General features: G+C 39.6%; 1 protein-coding gene across 1 annotated transcript in view; it reads right to left on the reverse strand.

Annotated features, from left to right (window-relative positions):
• Window positions 1–20,225, reverse strand: part of LOC150086960 (KICSTOR complex protein SZT2-like) — a 1,378,951-nt gene that overhangs the window by 1,220,983 nt on the left and 137,743 nt on the right. The window contains exon 11 of the mRNA XM_090372336.1: window positions 7,859–7,955. Within this exon, the coding sequence (XP_090228462.1) occupies window positions 7,859–7,955 (97 nt within the window). The remainder of the gene's footprint in view (window positions 1–7,858; window positions 7,956–20,225) is intronic.

The raw sequence follows: 20,225 nt of genomic DNA on the forward strand, positions 1-20,225 counted from the left end.
GAGGCAGAATCCCATCAGTAATGAGCATGCTCAAACCATTCAAGGCTTTATGCACCTCTATCAGATCACCTCACCAGTGCCTAGTCTCCAGACACTGTAATTTGCAAAACTTAAGCTTCGAAAGAGCAACCCTTTGTTCCATTCACTAATCTTGTTGCCATTCTCTGTACTCGTTCCAGCAGCTCTGTATCTTTCTTGAAATGAGGCCTCCAGACCTGTATACAGTACTCAAGGTGTGACCTGACCATTGCCTTGTACAAGGGAATAATCAACTCCTTATCCCTGCTAGAAAAATTCCTGTATATCATTGATAAGACACCATGAGCTACTCTTGCAGTCCATCTGCACTGCTCAGAGAACTTCATATCTGCCTGCACAATTACCCCCAGGTCCTTTTCATTCTCTACCACTGTCAATGTAGTACCACAGAGTTGATACGTTGTTCTGGGGTTGCTGTTTCCCATATGTAGTACTTTACATTTGTCAATGTTAAACTTCATTTGCCACCTCTCAGCCCATCTGCTCAACCTTTCCAGATCCTGTTGCAGCAGCATAGAGTCAGTAGTGTCCTTAACAACCCTGCCAACCATTGTATCGTCTGCAAACTTGGACATTAAGCTTGATATACCATCATCAATATTATTTATAAATACAGAAAACAATAATGGACCCAACACTGAACCCTGAGGGACTCCACTAATAACAAATAACATTAGTCCACAATGAGCAGTGTCCATTGATTACCACTCTCTGTCTTCCCCCCTCAACCAGCCCTTTATCCATAGCAACAATTTGCCACCAATGCCACATTGCTCCAATTTGTGCAGCAGTCTTCCATGTGCAACAGTATCAAAAGCCATTCTAAGATCCAAGTATATAATATCAAAGTTATTCCCTGCATCCAGTTCTTTTGTGACTGCATCATAGTATCCAATCAAATTGGTCAGGCAAGACTTCCCCTTAACAAAACCATGCTGTGTCCGAGCTATAACTGAAGTCTTGTCTAGATGATCCTATAGTGCATCTTTAACCAGTGCCTCCATTTATTTATTTATTTCGTATGATGTGATCAATACACGAAGGAACCAGTTTTTTTTTCTTCCTTCGTGTATCGTGGCCGGGATATCCAACCAATCGGTTGGTTCGGCACCATCGTGATATCCAGCCCGAGGCGGGAATCGAACCCGTGACCTTTGGGTTGCCAGGCAGGCACATTACCTATCCGGCTAGCCCAGTCGGCAGTGCCTCCATTAATTTTCCTGGAACAGAAGTTAAACTCACAGGTCTATAATTACTTATGTCAGCCTTTGATCCTCCTTTGTGAATTGGGGTCACATCTGCACATCTCCAGTCTATGGGGACCTCCCCTGAGTCCAAGGAAGCTCTCATAATTATGGCTAAGGGTTTGCTTACTTCCTTTGCTGCCTCCTTTAATATAACTGGATAGATCCCATCCTCCCCAGGTGCTTTCTTGTGTTTATATTCAACAATTTCTCATCCACTTTACTCTCAGTTATTACAAGATTATCTAGCTTACTGCCAGAGTTGAATACACCTCTGGCATTCCCCTCGCTGAATAACTCCTCATGTGTGAATGTCGATGCAAAATATCCATTTAGTTTGTTAGCTACCTGAGCAGGATCATCAACAGTTGAACCATCGATATCAAGTGGACCAATCTGATTCATCCCCTTCCTTCTAAAGTTTACATAAGTAAAGAACTCTTTGCTGTTTTTCTTTGCATCCCTTGCCAAAGATTTCTCATAATCTGTCTTCGCCTGCCTAACCTCCTTTGTAACTTGGTTACAGATCAACTTATATCTATCATAGGCTTCTGTGTCACGTGTTAATTTATATGTATCCCATGCATTTTTCTTCTCTGCCATATGTCTCATTAGTTCATCTCACATCCATTTAGGCCTAAACCTTGAACAATATTTCTCAGTTGGTATGTAAAGTCTAGTAGCTTCCAAGATAAGTTCTTTGAATGCTTCCCATTTTGAATTTGCTGTTGGTAACATCATCAGTTGGTCCCACTGTATAGAATTTAAATACTGTCTCAGACCATCGCAGTCGCCTTTACGAAAGCAATAACCCTTCCCTTTACCCCTGATGGTAGTTACCTCTTTGAGTAAATCCCACTTCAGCACACTGTGATCACTTCCACCTAGTGGTTCCTCTATCTGCAGATTCTTAATTCATGAAGAATCACTACTGATAATCAAATCAAGAGTATTACTCCCTCTAGTTGCCTCCCGAACATGCTGATGTAGAAAACAATCATCCAATAAATCCACAAAAGCCTTGCTAGTGTGTGAGTGACCAACCACAAATTCCAGTCAATATCTGGGAAATTAAAATCCCCCATTAAAAGACTCTCTGAGTTACTGGCCCACTCTATATCCCTGTACAGTTTCTTATTATACTCATCGGAGTCATTAGGCCTATAGCACACTCCTACTCTCAATCTTGATCTCCCAATGCTTATGTCACACCAAACTGACTCGACACTGCAGTGTCCAGCGATGTCGACTGGCTTCTATGTGTTTCTTAACTAATAGCATAAACCCCTCCTCCCTTCCTATCCTGTCTATCCTTTCTGTAGACATTGTACTCCCCAAATTCCAGTTCTGCATTCCTTATATCTGTGTGACACGTCTCTGATATCCCAATAATATCCACCTTTGATGCTTTGAGCAATACCTAAAATTCATCAAATTTATTTACAAAACTCCTAGCATTGGTGTACACGCAAGTATACATGCACCTGTTCTTTTTCTTAGCTACCCTAACACAACCCATGTGTTTACTTGTACCACAATGACTCCCAGCACTCTGAAATATCCTGCATCTTGTTTTCCAGGCTTCTGCTCATTCCAATAGAAGCAGTGCAAGAATCACTTTCACCTCTGCCAGTGGCTACTGTTAGTCTTTAGTCCTTGTATCCCCCCAAGCTGTCAAAGTTTGCTGATGATTTGAAAGTGAGAAGCGTGGTTAACAATTTGAATTAGGCCATGACACTTCAAAATAACTTTGATCGATTCTATATATGGCCTATGGCCTGAAAAATGGCAACTACTGTTGTCTCATCTAGAGGTATGATTCAATCTGACATGAAATTTTCCATGAAATTAATCCTCTTAAGGTAAACAGGCAGCATGTTGCCTGTTCACCTTCAGAGGATTAAAGGTTCAGGGAAACTGCTAATTCCCTGATTGGGGAAATATAGATATATATTTACCTAATGATATGGGTCAAAGTAACATTACACACATCTCAAAAGTTCTCATTTGTTTAGCAACAAATGAGAACGTTTGAGATGTTGGCAAGGTATGCCTATGGTTCAAATGAACAGGTAGCTAATTCTATAGAAATGAGATGAATAACTTCAAGGGGTTTGTGTCAGTGTAGTAAACTATATAAAAACACTTAGTCTTAATTGCATAAGTAATGTTAGGAATGTCTTCAATAAAATGAATAAATTTTATTGAAGATGTAAACTCTTGGTTAGAACAATGCTTACATAATAAGCATTGTTCTAACCAAGAGAGAAAAGATGAAAGGGAAGGGTTATTGCTTTCGTAAAGGCGACTACGATGGTCTGAGACAGTTTTTTAAATTCTATACAGTGGATGTTTTTTAAATTCTATACTGATGATGTTACCAACAGCAAATTCAAATAATAAGACAAATGGAAATGTGTCACCCAGAAATAGGGAAAGATCAGTTTCAGTATAGTATTTATGATGTATTCAGAAAAAAATAAACAAAACAGAAGGGGTGAAGAATGCTGGTTGTCAAAAGCAGCTTGAGTAGAACTAAAGCTTTTCCAGAGTCAGAACTCATGCACACCAGCATATAAACTGTGGTATGAAGTTGTGGGAGCCAAATTTAAAATGACAGTGGGATATGCTACCAAGCAAAAGCATATGACAAGAGCCTCTACATACAGCTAGATGGGTGAGGAAGTCTGAATGTCTTTTTATGGATGAAAGTGAGAGGGAAATCACCATGGAGGACAAAATTTCTAAATAAACTATTATTTGCATCAGCATGTTAGAGAAAATACTACAGATAAGAATATTCTACGCTTGATCATTACCAACAAACCAGATGAGATTGAAGAGCTCACAGTTAGGAATCATTTGGTGAAGTAATCACACAGTCCTTAATTGGAAGATGAAAGAAGAGGTTGCAGTTATTAAAGGTGAAATCAAGGGATTTAATTTTAAAAAGAGGACAATGATAGTTTAAGATGCTACATGGCCATTATTAATGGGCATATAGCAGATGGAGGTTTAACTCCATTAGAATAATAGAATATCTTTAAAGAAATAGTCACAGAAACTATGAATGCATATATATCATTTTGAAAATATAGCAAGAGAATGATAATGAGATGGTCAGATGAACTGAGAGCTGGTCAGTCTAACAGAGCAGAAAAGACAGCATGGGACAGTTACAGAGTGATGAAAAGTACCAAAGCCTATAACAGATACAAGCTAATCAGTAACAGTAACAAAAAGATAGGAAGAAGATGGCAAAGACTGAGAATGAGAAATCACTATCTAAGAGGTCAAATAGGGACAAAAATTTTATCGCATGCATTAATTACAAAGAAGAAAAACTAATCAAATGAGACCATTGCATAATGGATGTGGAAAAGTCTTAGATAATCCAGCTGATATTGCTTATGAATTGAACTGGTAGGTCATGTTAATCTTGATTGAGGAAAGATCCTTCACAGTGAGGAGAGGGCTGTGCAATGAGCATGAGTAGTAAGAGTAAGAAATTAGTGATATTGAAATTAGAGATGATTTTTTATTACAAAAACTTCAAGCCTAAAGGCAGGTAAGCCTCCTGAAGTTGATGGCATATATAAAGTAATGTTGAAGGCAGCAAGAGAGCAAATTAAACCATTAAGGTTTATTACAAGGAGCATAATTAGTTTCAGGACAGATTCCTTTAGACTGGAGAAGTGCCAGTGTATTGCCAATACATAAAGGTGGTTCTAAGATTGAAACAGATAACTAGAGAATGGTCAGTTTGACGTTAGTAGTAGGGAAGGCAATGATACAGAGTACAATACTGAAACGTTTAGACAGAAATAGAATTCTGAAGGATACAACGTAGTTTTGGTAAAAGAAGATAATATTTAACTAACCTGGTCAGTTATATTGACACAGTTACTCATGCACCAGATATAGGAAATAATTTCGACTTTGTATATTTGTTATTTAGCAAAGCATTTGACACAAGCCCTCCAAAAAGGTTGTTACATAAGCTGCACGTTGTGATCACAAGACTTTAAGATGGACTGCAGGGTGGCTGCAGAGCAAATAACAGAGGGTTGCGATGGGATCCCCAAAGTATCAACACTGGGGCCACTTATGTTTCTGATTTTTATAAATGATACAGTCAGTCCTCGTATAACATGTGTTTACACTACACGAATTCGATCATACATGATTTATAAATAGGGGAACGATATCTTATATAACACGAACCTAATTCGCGTATGTACGATTCGCCTTTGTGTTTACAAGAAATGGCAGTCGAATGCGAAATCACTCCAATCGAACGCAACACGATAGGAATGAAGAGAAGATTCTGAAAATGTATTTATGTTTTTTATATCAGTGAAGGGGAAACGCATTTCACCATAATAACGTAAAATTCCAGCAATTGGTATTATCGCAAATGCAATTAGATCGAGTTTACTAGCAGTTTATAACAGATTCCACTAGCAGGAACGCAACTGGAAATTGTTTTTATTGTTTTATAGTAGTAACCCCCAGAAATGTGTTAACAGTGTATCTCTGCCTTTACAGTGTTGTTTATTCAGTTGCTACACACACGCGCGGCTTCGTTTATGTGTATCAAGCATGCCTCCTCGTTTTGTAATTGTGCTTTATTCCCTAAAAATGAGTAAAATACTTAAAAGGTGTGAAAAGGAAGCGTCCTGGTGAAGACACTGCAGATTCAGGGAGAAAAAGAAGAGCAATATCGATAAACAGAGGCGGACTGGGTCAAAAATTCTTACACGGAAAAATTTGTAGTGGCCTCATATTAGGGTTTGTGGCCAAAATCACACCGGCCCGCCTGGGTTTCCCCGGTAAGGCTTATGGCCAGTCTGCTTCTGTCGATAGAGAAAAAATATGAAATTGTGAAAAGATTTGAGCGAAATGAAAGACCCTGTCATATTGCATGTGCTACAGATCTAAATGAGGCAATGCCGAGAATTACAAAGAATGCAGAGAAATTAAAAACAACTTTCATAGCAGGAACAACTGAAAGTGTAATTAAAATCCATTAGATTAAGACACAAAGAATTGGAAGAGATGGAACGGCTGTCATCTGTTTGGATAGAAAAATCAAACAAAGAACAAGTTTGCTTAAAATAGAAGCAAAAGCATTAGCAATATTTTATTACGTAATAGTCGTAATAAAATACGTAAGTATATTATTACGACTATTACGACTAAAATACGTAAGTATTTTATTACGATTATTCATTGTGTTTGGTAATCTTTTGGTTACAAATGTGAGTTCAATCTTGGGTGGTCAGCACCTAACCCTATTTTTCCCATAGCGCCTGTTGTTTATATTGCACTATTTTGCATTGCATGAGGGTTTCTAGGAACGCAACTATCGTGCTATACGAGGACTGACTGTATTGATAAAAGGAAGGGGGTATGAGTTCAGAATTCGCAGATGATGTAAGGATTGGCATTATCAGCACCGAGCAGTGCTCTGTGCTAATGATGCCAATTTTGTTGGAATGCTTGCTCATAGAGATAGGAAGATCATAATACATACCACTGTATAAGGCAATTGTAAGATTCCACTTGAAATACTGTGGTTAGGAGAGAAGACCAGAGAACAACACAAAAATCCCAAGTGTTGAGAGAAAGAGTCTGCAGATGCATATGAAAATAAATTGACAAGTTCATACTCTGAGACAAAACTTTACAAGTTTATACTCAGAGAGAGCTTTATATGTTTTGTTTTGTTTTTTTTTGTTAGTTGTTGGCACATCGACTTCTGTGGCCATAATGCACCTCCTAAAGTTTTTGCATTTACTATGATCCAAGCCCGAGGCGGGATTCGAACCCGCGACCTATGAGTTGCCAGGCAGGCACTTCATCCACCCGGCTAGCCCAGTCAGTACAAGTTCATACTCTGAGAGAGCTTTACAAGTTTGCTTCCTTTAAGCATGTCATTTTGTATATAAGCACTCAAAAGGCACCCAAGCAATATGCCATAATGCATATGATCAGTCATTATTAAGCACACAATAAAATGAGTGCTGTAAAAGTAAAGGCAGAAATTAACAACTACTCAAATGTTGGCAATACTGATTATACCATTTGCAGCTACACTTGGTTTTTGTTTACAGACGTGGCACACAATTTTTATTTGTTCCTTGCTTGTTGATGCTAATTTATGTACGTGAATGAACGTTTTATAAAATTTTAAGATTTGTTCTGATTTACAGATCAGCACAAAAGTGCTCACTTTTAGATATGATTTCTAAACTTTTACTTTTCAATTATTTATGAATTTTCAAAATGCTGAGGATGTCAGAATATTGGTGCTTTTCAACATTTCAAAAATTACGGCACATTGGATGCATTCTCTCAAATATAGGTGGCAGCAAATATGTTAAACTATATTAATGCCACGCTTAAAACTCAAAATATTTAAACACTCAATAGATAATGGTTATTTAATGTAAAATTAAAAAAAAAAAAAAAAAAAACAATGCTCATTGACAAAATTGAAAAAGTTGACTGACCATAATCTGCCTGAAAGAAATGCATATACTGATAATATTGTAAAAATGGGAAGAACTCACCAAGCTGTTTCTGGAGGCCAAACAGATGTAACTGTATATTCAATTGTTACATTAAATTTCCATGGCAGAACCATTTTCACTGTTATTTGCTTGTTACCTAAAGTTTTATAAACATATTGTATAAGTTCATCCTATAAAATCAGACCTACACAATCATAAAATAAAGTCTTATTCAATTTTCAAACTGAAAAATACACTTGACACAAACAATCTCTGGTTGACTATGGTCTAATATACAATAATCCTCACTTACAATGTTACATAATTCCAACAACAAATCAAATTACATCAAATCAATTTACATCTTCTGACATGACAGATGCCACTATACCATATTCAAACAGAACTGAGCAATTCACCATGAGTTAGCAAGTCAGTTTCCAACTAACTGGCATGGAGCTTTCATCATTCTCAAATGGTTCTATAGCTGTTGCTCAATTAAATCATGCTAAATATGACCCATAAAAGGAAATCCAAGTGATTTTTCAAGTGACAAGTTATTTTATTACTGTGACTACTACAAGAAATTGGTGAATTAAAGTTAAACACAAATAATTAAATCAAAAGACAATGGAAAATCAAATACAAAAATTTCATGAAATTTAGCACTGCTGCATATTACAGTACCACTGTGAACACTTTGAAAGATAAGGCCAGCATATTTGAGACTAAGGGCTAGATACTATGCAGGCTAACCATTTCACTGGCCTTATTACAGAAATAGAAAAAAAATAGTGTTGCTCAGTAATAAACTCATTGACATGTCTCAAGTCTTTCAATAATTTGGGTTAAGGCTAAAAGTTTGAGTATCTCAAAACATTTAGCACACAGATTTAGAATGGCTAAATACTTCTCACAGCAAAAAAAACTTATTATTATTAAGGCTGATGATGATGGAGAATAAAAAACAAATTCAGATAATCCAAAATAAATTTTCAGAGCCCTCTGTGACAACCTAGTGGGTACAATACATTGCTGTCTCCTACTTTTTTTGGAGAAGACTTGGTTTGATTTCCACCGGGAACTGGAGAAATTTCTAAAATCCTCATCATTCAAGGCTGTAGTTAGCTGATTTGCAGTGAGTGTGCAGTAGTCAAGTTATAAGGTCCCTATGAGTTTTTTCAGTTTTTTCACACACACACACACACACACACACACACACACACACACACACACACACACACACACACACACACACACACACACACACACACACACACACACACACACACACACACACACACACACTTCTTCTATACCCAAAATACACTTATGGTTATGAGCATATGCTTGGGGACTGTTAATACTAATATTTATTTTTTTATATTTTCACAAGCAATAAATAAGTAGAATGAATTTCACAACAGTATATACACTCAGTGGTCATTTTATTAGGTACACACACCCCTACCCATTTAGCCCTCAGAATACATGGATTAATCACAACATAGATTCAACAAAATGTCAAAAGTGTGCTACAGGATTGTTAATCCACGATGACTCTATAGCTTACCACAGTTGTTGCGAATTTGCAGATCTTTGGCTATGAAGACCTCAATCCATCTCATCCCATTGTGCTCACTGGACTGAGATCTGGTGACTATTTCAGTAAGCTGAATTTACTTTCATGTTCTTGGAACTAGTTCTGTATAATTCTGGCCTTGTGACAGGTATACATTATCAGTTGGAAGAAGCCATTAACAGCTAGATATGTTGCAGCCAATGGATGTGCCTAATTGGAATTTCCAGATAATCTGTAGCATAAAATTTATTGCTCCACTGGTATCAAGGACCACTGGATGTTATTTAGTTATTGGACCAATCTTAGTACACTCAAGACACAGCTGTAAGTGAAAAATCCCAACAGGGTTGCATTTTCTAAGATACTCACATTAGCACCAAATACTATACCACATTCAAAGTCACTTAGATCTTTTTCTTTCAGATTTTTGCACTGAACCGCACAGATGCTCCATACATATCTGCCCACCTGCTTTATATTGTGTGGTATAAACATGGTATAAATGATGCTGTTACTGAAACACTTCATTTCCATGAAAAGAGTGGGTATACCTAATAAAGTGGCCAATGTAATGCATGCTTATTTCCAACACACACACACACACACACACACACACACACACACACACACACACACACACACACACACACACACACACACACACACACACACACACACACACACACACACACGGTGCAGTAGTCAAGTTATAAGGTCTCCAATTTACTTAATTCCCATAAAATATATAAGATACAAAAACAAAACAGTCACTTTTCAACATAATCTTTGAAATAACACATTTTCACATCTTTTCTCCCAAGCTACTGTGAAGGTTTGGAGGTGTGTTCAGAAGAAACTTCTGAACACACCTTGTTTCCAAGAAACTTCTTGTCAGTTAAGAAAAGTTGTAGCATAAAGAGCTTCCTTCATCATCGGAAACAATCAAAAGTAACTAGGTGAAAGGTCAGGCAAATATGGAATGATGTGGGATAACATCTATTTTATTTTCTATAAAAAAAATAAAAAATGCACATTAGCAGCAAAATGGGACAGAGCATTGTTCTGATGCAATCAAATGCAATTCGGTTTATGTGGAAATTTCTTCTAAAAGACTGAGAGAAACTTTCTCTTTTCAGAATCTCTTTCAGAAAAATCACATTTTCAGAATAATCAACATATGTGGATTATTCCATCAATATCCAAGAAACACAATGCCGCACAGCAACCAGCACTTACATAGTGCTGTACTGGTTGCTGTGTGGCAATGACTCAGCATGCTTCCAGTTTGTGGACTGAATGGTGGAATCCTTCTCTAATCCATCATTGCAATCAAGGAGAAGAAATAACCATTCCTTCTTTTTTCTCTGAAGAAAGCTGCCATGGAACCTATCTGGCCAACACTTGCTCATTCTGAAATCTTCATTAAGAATGGTATGTACAAAGCCCAACAAATATGCCTGTATCTGTTGCAAATTTGTCCACTGTTGACCTCCTGTCACCCAAAATAATTTTGTTTACCCAGGTGAAGTTGGCCTCAGAACCAGGACTGAACGGTGGGATCAACCAAGAGTGGTTTAAGGCTAATAACACTAACAAGCTTTGAAACTCCTGCCTTACACGAAACTTTCAAATTGGGCTATGCATATAGGTGCCTTCGTAGCCAGGTGGGCAGGAGCAGCAGTGCGTAGCACACGCTTCTTGATTAGACCAGGGTTCGAGCCCGTGAGCCACCAAATACGGAGGATGCAGAAAGGTCAGGAAATGACCACCTTAGTTGCCAATGCTCCTAAAAACCAAATAACAACAGCTATGCATATTTTTAACTTCCATAATGCCATTAGGACAAACTTTCAACATATCGTGATGAATTTCAATAGGAGTTTCCCCGTTAAATGCAAATAGTAGATAACTGCATGATGTTCTCAATAAATGAAGACCACCTTTTTAATACAATTATTACCATATTCAGCAGTCACATGGGCACTAAGCACTAATCATGGTAAATGAACTGTATGTACTACATGCACTCCCACACTGACCACTCAACTGTCAGGCCCAAACCAATCCATTTTTTTTTTTTTTTCTTCTTCCTGGGAATAACAGGAGACCTCCATTCAAGAGGACTGAAATTTTGTCTGTGCACTTCAGAGATAACATTATGTTTTGATCTCCTGTTACTACTGTTTTTAGAAATACTGGATTGTGATCCAGTATTTCCAGTATCTGGGGCTTAGAGGGGAACAGGCATTCTGTGTGTTATCAGACACTCAGACTAAAACACTGATGGATCCAATATCTTTCTATTTTAGAAGATTTAGGAGAAGTCCAGTTGGCCTGCTCCTTAAAATCCACACATGCACAGCTTCTCGATGGTAAGCCATTACATCACTTTGGTGGAAAAGAATGTGTAGAGTAGTTCTCTTCGAGACATCTGGTCGGTGTGAAGAAAAGACCAAACCCTCCAGTACATGACAACATAATGAAACAAATGGCCCTCAGTCCCCAGTGGCTTTCATCCCCCCCCCTTACAGCTGGTCAGATCAGAGTGGAAGCAGAGGGTGCTAAGAATCTCTGAGTACTACAGGCTGCCATGCACGGAAACTGAACTTGGCCTGTTACAACGTAAGATCATTCAGTGAAGGTAGGATATTAGAAATGGAAACGGAATTAGAAAATATGAATTGGAATATCACTGGCTTGGCTGAAACAAAAAAAAGAATGAATAACTTATCAAGTGGAAATCTGTAAACCAATGGAAACAGTGAAAAGAGCAAAGGTGGGGTTGGCTTTCTGGTCCACAACAATATAAAAAACAACATTTTGAAATTCAAAAATACATCCCCAAGGGTGTCAAGACTATTACTCAGGATTTCTATCAAGAACAAACTAAAGGTTATAATGATTTATGCACCAACATCAAGCCATGATGATGAAGAGGTTGAAGAAATGTACACTGAAATTTAGAGACTTATAAATGAAAAGAAAACTCGCTAACCATTATTATGGGGGACTTCAATGCTAAGGTTGGAAAGAGACAAAACAGCACAGAAAGGGAAACTATAGGAAATTTTGGAATTGATGAAAGACTTGTGGAATTTGCAGAATCTCGAGGAATGTCAGTAATGAACACTTTTTTCAAGAAAAGGGTGAACAGAAAGTGGACATGGAAGAGCTCAAATGGATTAACAACTAATGAAATCGACTTCATCCTCACTAACAGAAGATATATTGTGAATGATGTTACGGTTCTGAACAAGATAAATGTTGGAAGTGATCACAGAATGATAATATACACACTTGATAGTGATGTGAGAAAAGAAAGGAAAAAAAAACTCTAATAAATAATACAAAGGTTTTTGAGATAACAGAAGAGGAGAAAAAGCAGTATTAAGAACAAGTTTCAGCTTCTGAAGACTGTTCAGGACCAAGATATCAACAAGGAATACAATTTTCTTAAAGTGATAAAGCCTGAAAAACCTATAAGTAAAAATAAATCCAAAGAAGAAAACATTAGTCAAGAAACACTTGTCATGATGAACCGAAGACAACAAATGAAAAGCAAGACAAACACTAACAAGGACAAAAATTCAGTACATTGTTATGCAAAGCCATTAGAAAGAGACACAGAGGGGACATAAGATTTAACACACAAAAAGTAGAAAAAGCATTAAGGGAAAACAAGACTTAAATCAGCCGTTATGAGCTATAATACAGAAAGACAAATGATACTGAAACATAGTGATGGTGTACTTATAAGTAGCAGAGAAGGCATAATTCAAATAGCAGAAGACTACTATAAAGAATTATATAAGGAGTGAGGAAATAATGCAAGCAGTGGGGAAGATCGATCGCAAATTAGTAACACATACACGACATACCCAATATTCTTCCTGATGAGGTAGAACATGCATTGAAGAAAATGAAGAATCATAAAGCTCCGGGTGAAGAAGAAGAAGTTACTGTAGAGTTGTTAAAATTGGGAGGAAGAGACATGACACAGAAACTGGCAAAAGTCATCACAAAATGCATTAGGAAAGGTGTGACGCCTAAGGAGTGGAATAATGCAATCATAATTTTGCTTCATTAGAAAGGAGATAATCAGAAATTGGAAAATATTATAGACCAATTAGCTTGTTGTCCCACATCTACAAGTTGTTCAAAAGGATCATTACTAATAGATTAGAAAGAATACTTGAAGAGAATCAACCAAAAGAGCAACCTGGCTTTAGGACTGGATTCTCAACTATGCATCACCTTCACGTAATATCGCAGTTAATGGAGAAAGCAAATGAATATAAAACACCATTATGCCTGACATTTGTAGATTATGAAAAGGCATTTGCCTCCATACAGCATAAGGCAATGTTTCCTATCCAGTACCAGGCACTGGAAAGACAAGGCTTTGGTTTGGTTTGGTTTGGTTTTTAATGGCGCATTGGCAGCTAAGGCCATAATGCGCCAAGACAAATTTAAAATGTTATTAAACATTTTGGTAGCAAAAGCTACCACGTCAAACAAAGAATTATTACGTTAACAAGGTATAAAAGTAAAACCATAAAACTTACATCTTTGTATAAACATTAATAGATTGTAAGAAGTTAAAAACGTCAGACATATTGTCTCTGTCACCTATAATCTGACTGAGTGTAAATGGCTCAGTCAAATTATTAAAATCAGTAAAACACAAGCGTCGTGCTTCAGTAATAACAGGACATTCTACAAAAAGATGACTGACGGTTAAAATAACATTACAATTCTCGCACATAGGTGGGTCATCCGCCCTCAGCAAATAGGAATGTGTTAGATGACTATGACCTATGCGGAGCCGAGCAAGAACAACTTCCTCTCTTCGGACCCTGCGTAGACTGGACTGCCATTGCATAATTACAGGCTTAATGCGATGTAATTTATTTGTGGCCTGTCCATGCCAAGAATCTTGCCATTGGGAAAGTAGTTTAGAACGTATTATTTGCCTGTAGTCTGTATAGGGGACTGACAGGCAATAATTATCCAGGGAAATGGCTGATTTGGCAGCGGCATCAGCTGATTCATTTCCCCGGATCCCAATGTGGCTTGGGATCCAGCAAAAACGAATATCGAATTCTAATTTCTTGAGGGAAAAAAGAATCTGCCGGATCCCGGACAGGATCGGATGAGGATTAAAACTCACCGATGCCAGAGCCTGTAACACGCTCGACGAATCACAATAAATCATATACCTCTGGTAGTCGCGATTTTTAATGTGATCTAGGGCTGTTTGAATTGCATGCAACTCTGCAGTATAAATGCTAGTTTCTTGTGGGATCTTATAGGATAATGTTTTGTGAGGGAATACAACAGCAGATCCCACATGACATTCTAACTTTGAGCCATCTGTGTAGACTGGCAGAAAGTCAGAATACTGCTGTCTATGTGATGCAAAGAGTTGCTGGTAGACTGATGGCGGTGTAGTAGCCTTCTCCCAGATCTTAAGGGAGAAGTCGCAAGTTGGAAGATAAGCATGCCAGGGTGGAAAGAATTGCCTTGGTGACTGGGCAACGTTGTCTACCGTCAAGTTTAACTCATTCAGCAGCCCTTGAATGCGAATACCAAAGGGTTTGTTGGCAGTCCGACGGGTGTTGTAGAGGTTTTCCCAGCGCGGCTCAAAAACGGATCGCCACGTGGGATGATCGGGCAGGGATTTTAATTTGAATGCATACTGTAAGGACAACTGCTTACGTCGAAGAGACAGAGATGGTTCATTTGCTTCAACGTAAAGGCTTTGGACAGGAGATGTGCGAAATGCTCCAGTGGCTGTCCGGATGGCTTGATGGTGGATTGGATCTAACCACCGAAGTGCACTATCTCTAGCAGAACCATAAACCTGAGACCCATAGTCAAGTTTGGTGCGGACAAGTGCTCGGTACAGGCGAAGAAGGGTAGAACGATCTGCGCCCCATGAAGTTGACGAAAGGGCACGAAGGATGTTAAGCCCTTTGATACACCTTGTCCTCAGCTGACGAATGTGTTGTAAAAATGTCAGCTTTTTGTCGAAAATAAGTCCAAGGAATTTGAATTCTGCTACAACTGGAATGTTATTTTGCCCAAGCCTTAATTCTGGGTCAGGATGAAGATTACGTTTGCGACAGAAGTGTACACAAACCGTCTTCTGTGATGAAAATCTGAACCCATTAGCCAAAGACCAAGCTGTAAGATGGTCAATGGTTTTCTGCAGTTGCCTTTCAATGACCCTCATATTGCATGAGTGACAAAATATAGCAAAGTCATCTACATAGAGGGCATTGTTTACAGTGGGTGGAAGTTGTTCTGTGATAGAGTTTATTTTGATTGCGAAAAGCGTGACACTTAGAACGGATCCTTGTGGGACTCCCTCTTCCTGAGAGAAAACTCGAGAGAGGGTGGATCCTAAACGGACTTGAAATTGGCGATTCGAAAGAAAGTTTTTAATGAAAAGAGGAAGGTTACCTCTAAGACCAAAGTTATAAAGGTCTTTCAAAATCCCAAATCGCCAGGCTGTGTCGTACGCTTTTTCAATATCAAAGAAAACTGCTACCAAATGCTCGGATTTAATAAAAGCATCACGAATGGACGTTTCCAATCGGATTAAATGATCCAGAGTGGATCTATTTCTTCGGAAGCCGCACTGTGTCCTGGAAAGCAGACCGTTTGTTTCTAAATACCATACCAGTCGTGCATTAACCATTCTTTCCAGGACTTTGCACAAACAGCTTGTCAGAGCAATAGGCCGATAGTTACTTGGATTGCTAGGATCTTTTCCTGGTTTTGGGAAAGGAAGGACGATAGCCCTTTGCCAGGAATCCGGAAATTGTTTGTAAATAAAAATTCTGTTAAACAGAATTAAAAGGTGATCCTTAGATTGTGGTGAGAGGTGTTTTAGCATTTCATAGTGGATGTCATCGGGCCCTACAGCACTTGCGTGTGTGAGAAAGAGTGCAGCATTTAATTCCTCCCGTGAAAAGGGCTTGTTATATGATTCAAGCCCTTTTGAATAGAAGTTCAGGGGGTTTTTCTCATTTTTCTCTTTCAGGGCCAAAAACTCTGCGGGAAAAGATGTTATTGCAGATATTTTTGCAAATGTTTCCCCTAGAGTATTTGCTACTGCAGTTCGATCTGCAATTGGACATCCGTTATGCTCGAGGATCACAGAAGGGCATGGTGGATATTTTCCCTTCATTTTCCGGATCTTATCCCAGACTACTTTTGAGCTAGCAGCCTGAGTTATGGAAGATGTAAAACGAATCCAAGATTTCCTTTGGCTCTGACGTCGTACATAACGCGCTTTCGCACGTGCACGTTTGAATGATATTAAATTTTCAGTGGTGGGATATCGGCGGAATATCCCCCACGCTTTGTTTTGTGCTTTTTTTGCTGCTGTGCATTCGGAATTCCACCAAGGTTTGGGAAATAGTGGGAACCGGCTGGATGATTTTGGGATTGCAATTGCAGCTGCTTGGACAATTCTTTCTGTGACGTACATGACTGCATCATTGATTGGCTCCTGACTGACTGTAGTGATGTCAAAGATTGCCAGATATTGAAAGGCATTCCAGTCAGCCTGATCGATCTTCCACCGCGGTAAACTAATTGGCAGACAGGGTCTACCATTAGTTAGGGTTGTTATCACGGGGAAGTGATCGCTTCCATATGGATTTTCTTCTACCTCCCAAGTAAGTGAAGGAAGGAGAGAAGGGGAGCAGATAGAAAGATCAAAGGCAGAGAATGTACGGGTAGGCATGTGGAAGAAGGTGTTTGTTCCCACATTTAGGAGGGAGAGATCATTGTCAGTGAGCATATGCTCTATGACTCGTCCCCTTCCATTGATGTCAGCACTACCCCACAGAGTGTTATGTCCATTGAAATCCCCAAGAATTAAACAAGGGGAAGGCAATTGCATGATAAGATCATCAAGGTCTTTCTGGGGGATATCAATCCCAGGTGGCAAATAAACAGAGCAGACAGTTAATAAGAACCCCACTGTAAGGCGAATTGCTACAGCTTCAATGCTAGTTGTAAGCTGCAAAGGCTGAAATGGGATCTGGTTGCCGACGAGGATTGCGACTCCTCCGTGGGCAGGACCATCCACAATTCTATCCTTACGAATGATGGTAATGTTATGCATGGTGGGGTCATCATTTGCCTTTAAATAAGTCTCCTGTATGCAAAAGCAAGCTGGTTTGTGCTTTTGCAGGAGTGCCTTGATGTCGTCAGTATTTTGCCGGAATCCACGACAATTCCACTGTAGGAATTTAGCCATTATTTGGACTTGGTGGGTCCATCAGGCGGCTTCCGAGGTGCTGAGGGCTTAATTTTGTCAGTCTTGGATTTATCTTTCCTGGGGAAGTATGGACGCTGTCCTGTGTCCATTTCTTCCTCAGCGAAGAGTTCCAAAACTGACTCATCATGTACCTCCTTCTGCTCGACATCCATGTTTTCCTGGGTACTAGGTGTTACTTCCCCTTTCTTATTCTTTTCTTTTGCTTTTGTTACTTGTGGAGCATTAGGAGGTACCGATATAGGAGTGGCAGCTGATTGGTCCTTCTGTGCAGGTTTTTGGGAGCTTAAAAGATAACGTGCAATGGGGGGACGGACATGTCCGTCTGAGTCCCAATCGAACATTTCCCTGCTACCTTCTGGGCGTAGGTAGGTTTTTTGATGTTAAGAGGTTTCACTGCTTTTCTTGCCTCCTGGTACGATATGTTGAGCTCTGCCTTCAGCCGTTGGATTTCTTTTTCTTCTTTCCACCTCTGGCATGCCCTTGAATAGGCCGGATGTTCTCCCTCACAATTAATGCAGGTGGGTTTGCTGGCTGAACATGCTGTTGTTTCGTGGTCCTTTGCACCGCACCGGGCGCATGCAAGGACTCCACGGCAGGCCATTTGAGAATGTCCATACTTCTGACATTTAAAACACCGTAAAGGGTTCGGAATGTATGGACGTACTGGACAGTTGATGTATCCAGCTTTGATCTCATCAGGAGGTTTGGAAGAGTTGAAAGTCAGGATAACACTCCTGGTTTTAACAATTTTCCCATCCCTTCGCGCAGTGATTCTCTTGACGGCAGTAACTCCCTGTGGTTCTAGTTCGGAGCAGATTTCCTCCTCGGTGACGTCGAGAAGGTCCCACTCCGAAATGACACCTCTCGATGAATTTAGTGTTCGGTGTGGTGTCACTGTTACGGGTATACCTCCGATTGATGTTACTCGGAGTAGATGTTCAGACTGCCCGTCATTTTTGGTTTCAATCAAGAGGTCCCCAGAACGGAGCCTCTTAACTGACTTGGGTGTACCTGCTAACCCATCCAACCCTTTTTGTATAAAAAAGGGCGACATTTTACCAATCGGTGTTTCATTGGTGGAATGCATTATTAAGAACCTTGGGACTGGCCCTGATGGTAGTTCGGTTCGCTGCCTCTTTGTAGCAATAATGCTATCTGCCTCTCCGTCATTATTTTCAGATAGGGACCGGGTTGGGGCCCCTGAAGGAATACGTTTATCAGGATTCATGAAGTTATTTAAATTGTTCAGTGCCCGGGCTCCCCACCCACCACGGAGCCCAAAGGGACGCCCACTACCCGGCATGCAATAAATGCGCTCGGGAGTGGGACGCCAGGGCTACCCAGACACTATACCCGCACCGCCGCCAGCCTGAATCCTGTCCCTCGGACCATGAGGGTAGGGGCGTGGCATTGACACGGTTGACCCTCGCAGGCGAGCCTACTAGCCGATTGATCCTAGCCGGGCCTTCCAGGACCACCCGTCTTGTCGAAGCAGGGGCCAAAGTGGTGTATTGAAGCTGGGCCCCTCAACCACCAGGATCCCCCTTTCCGAATTTCCACGGGTCGCAGCGCACGGCAAACACGCCGGATTCCATTGATGTAAGCCCGGAACCTAGGCTGTGGGCGTTGGATCCCAGTGATGCTAGTCTGGAAGTCCAGCAGCGTCACTGGGAGGTCCCCTCACCACGTACAGGTGCCCACGTCGAGGGGGAAAGACAAGGCACAGACATCCCATACATTATGATTTTGAAAAAAAAAAAAAATATATGAAAATGCTACCTTCTTTTATCAGACTAGACAAAGGCAGTAAATTTAAAATTAAGAAAGGAGTTCAGCAAGGAGACACAATATCTCCGAAGTTGTTTAATACACAATATCTCCAAAGTTGCCCTTGAAGCTTTCAGAAGATTGGACTGTCACAGAAAGGAGTCAATGTGAATGGAGAGTACCTAAACCATTTACGATTTGCAGATGACATTGTGATCATAAGCCACGATCCCAAAGAATCAGAGGAAAATCTTAAATCAGTTATAGTAAGGATTTCGGACGAAAGATGACTAGGGCTAAACAAAAGTAATTAAGAACAAGTATGCCACAGAAATGGATATAATCATTGAAGGAGCAGTAATTCAGAAGGTGGATTGATATACTTGTTGTTGTTGAGTTTGACGACACATTAGCTGCTATGGCCATATTGTGTCTTTCTAATGGTGGATATGAAATACTAACTTTATTTTAATAACTATATTTTATGGTAAATTCCTATATGATTTAGGAAAGTAAACAGTTCTTTCTTATTAGGGTCATCTCCAAGAATCTGCATTAACATTAGTGATGACTGTGCATCAGTAAATGATGTAAAGGTGTTTGAGCGGGTATGTTGAAAGTGGAGACATTCCACTATTAAATGATGAACAGTCAGTTGTACATGACATGATGTGCATTGGGGAGCACTGTCATTCATTAATAGATACAGGTGAGTGATGCAAGTATGCCCAATTCTTAGTCTTCCTAAAACTGTTCTTCTCGTTGTTGTTGTTTTCGTTTTT

The sequence above is a fragment of the Mastigoproctus giganteus genome, chromosome 4 (genome assembly GCF_048544385.1).
Source record: "Mastigoproctus giganteus isolate SK-2022 chromosome 4, ASM4854438v1, whole genome shotgun sequence".
NCBI lineage: Eukaryota > Metazoa > Arthropoda > Arachnida > Uropygi > Thelyphonidae > Mastigoproctus > Mastigoproctus giganteus.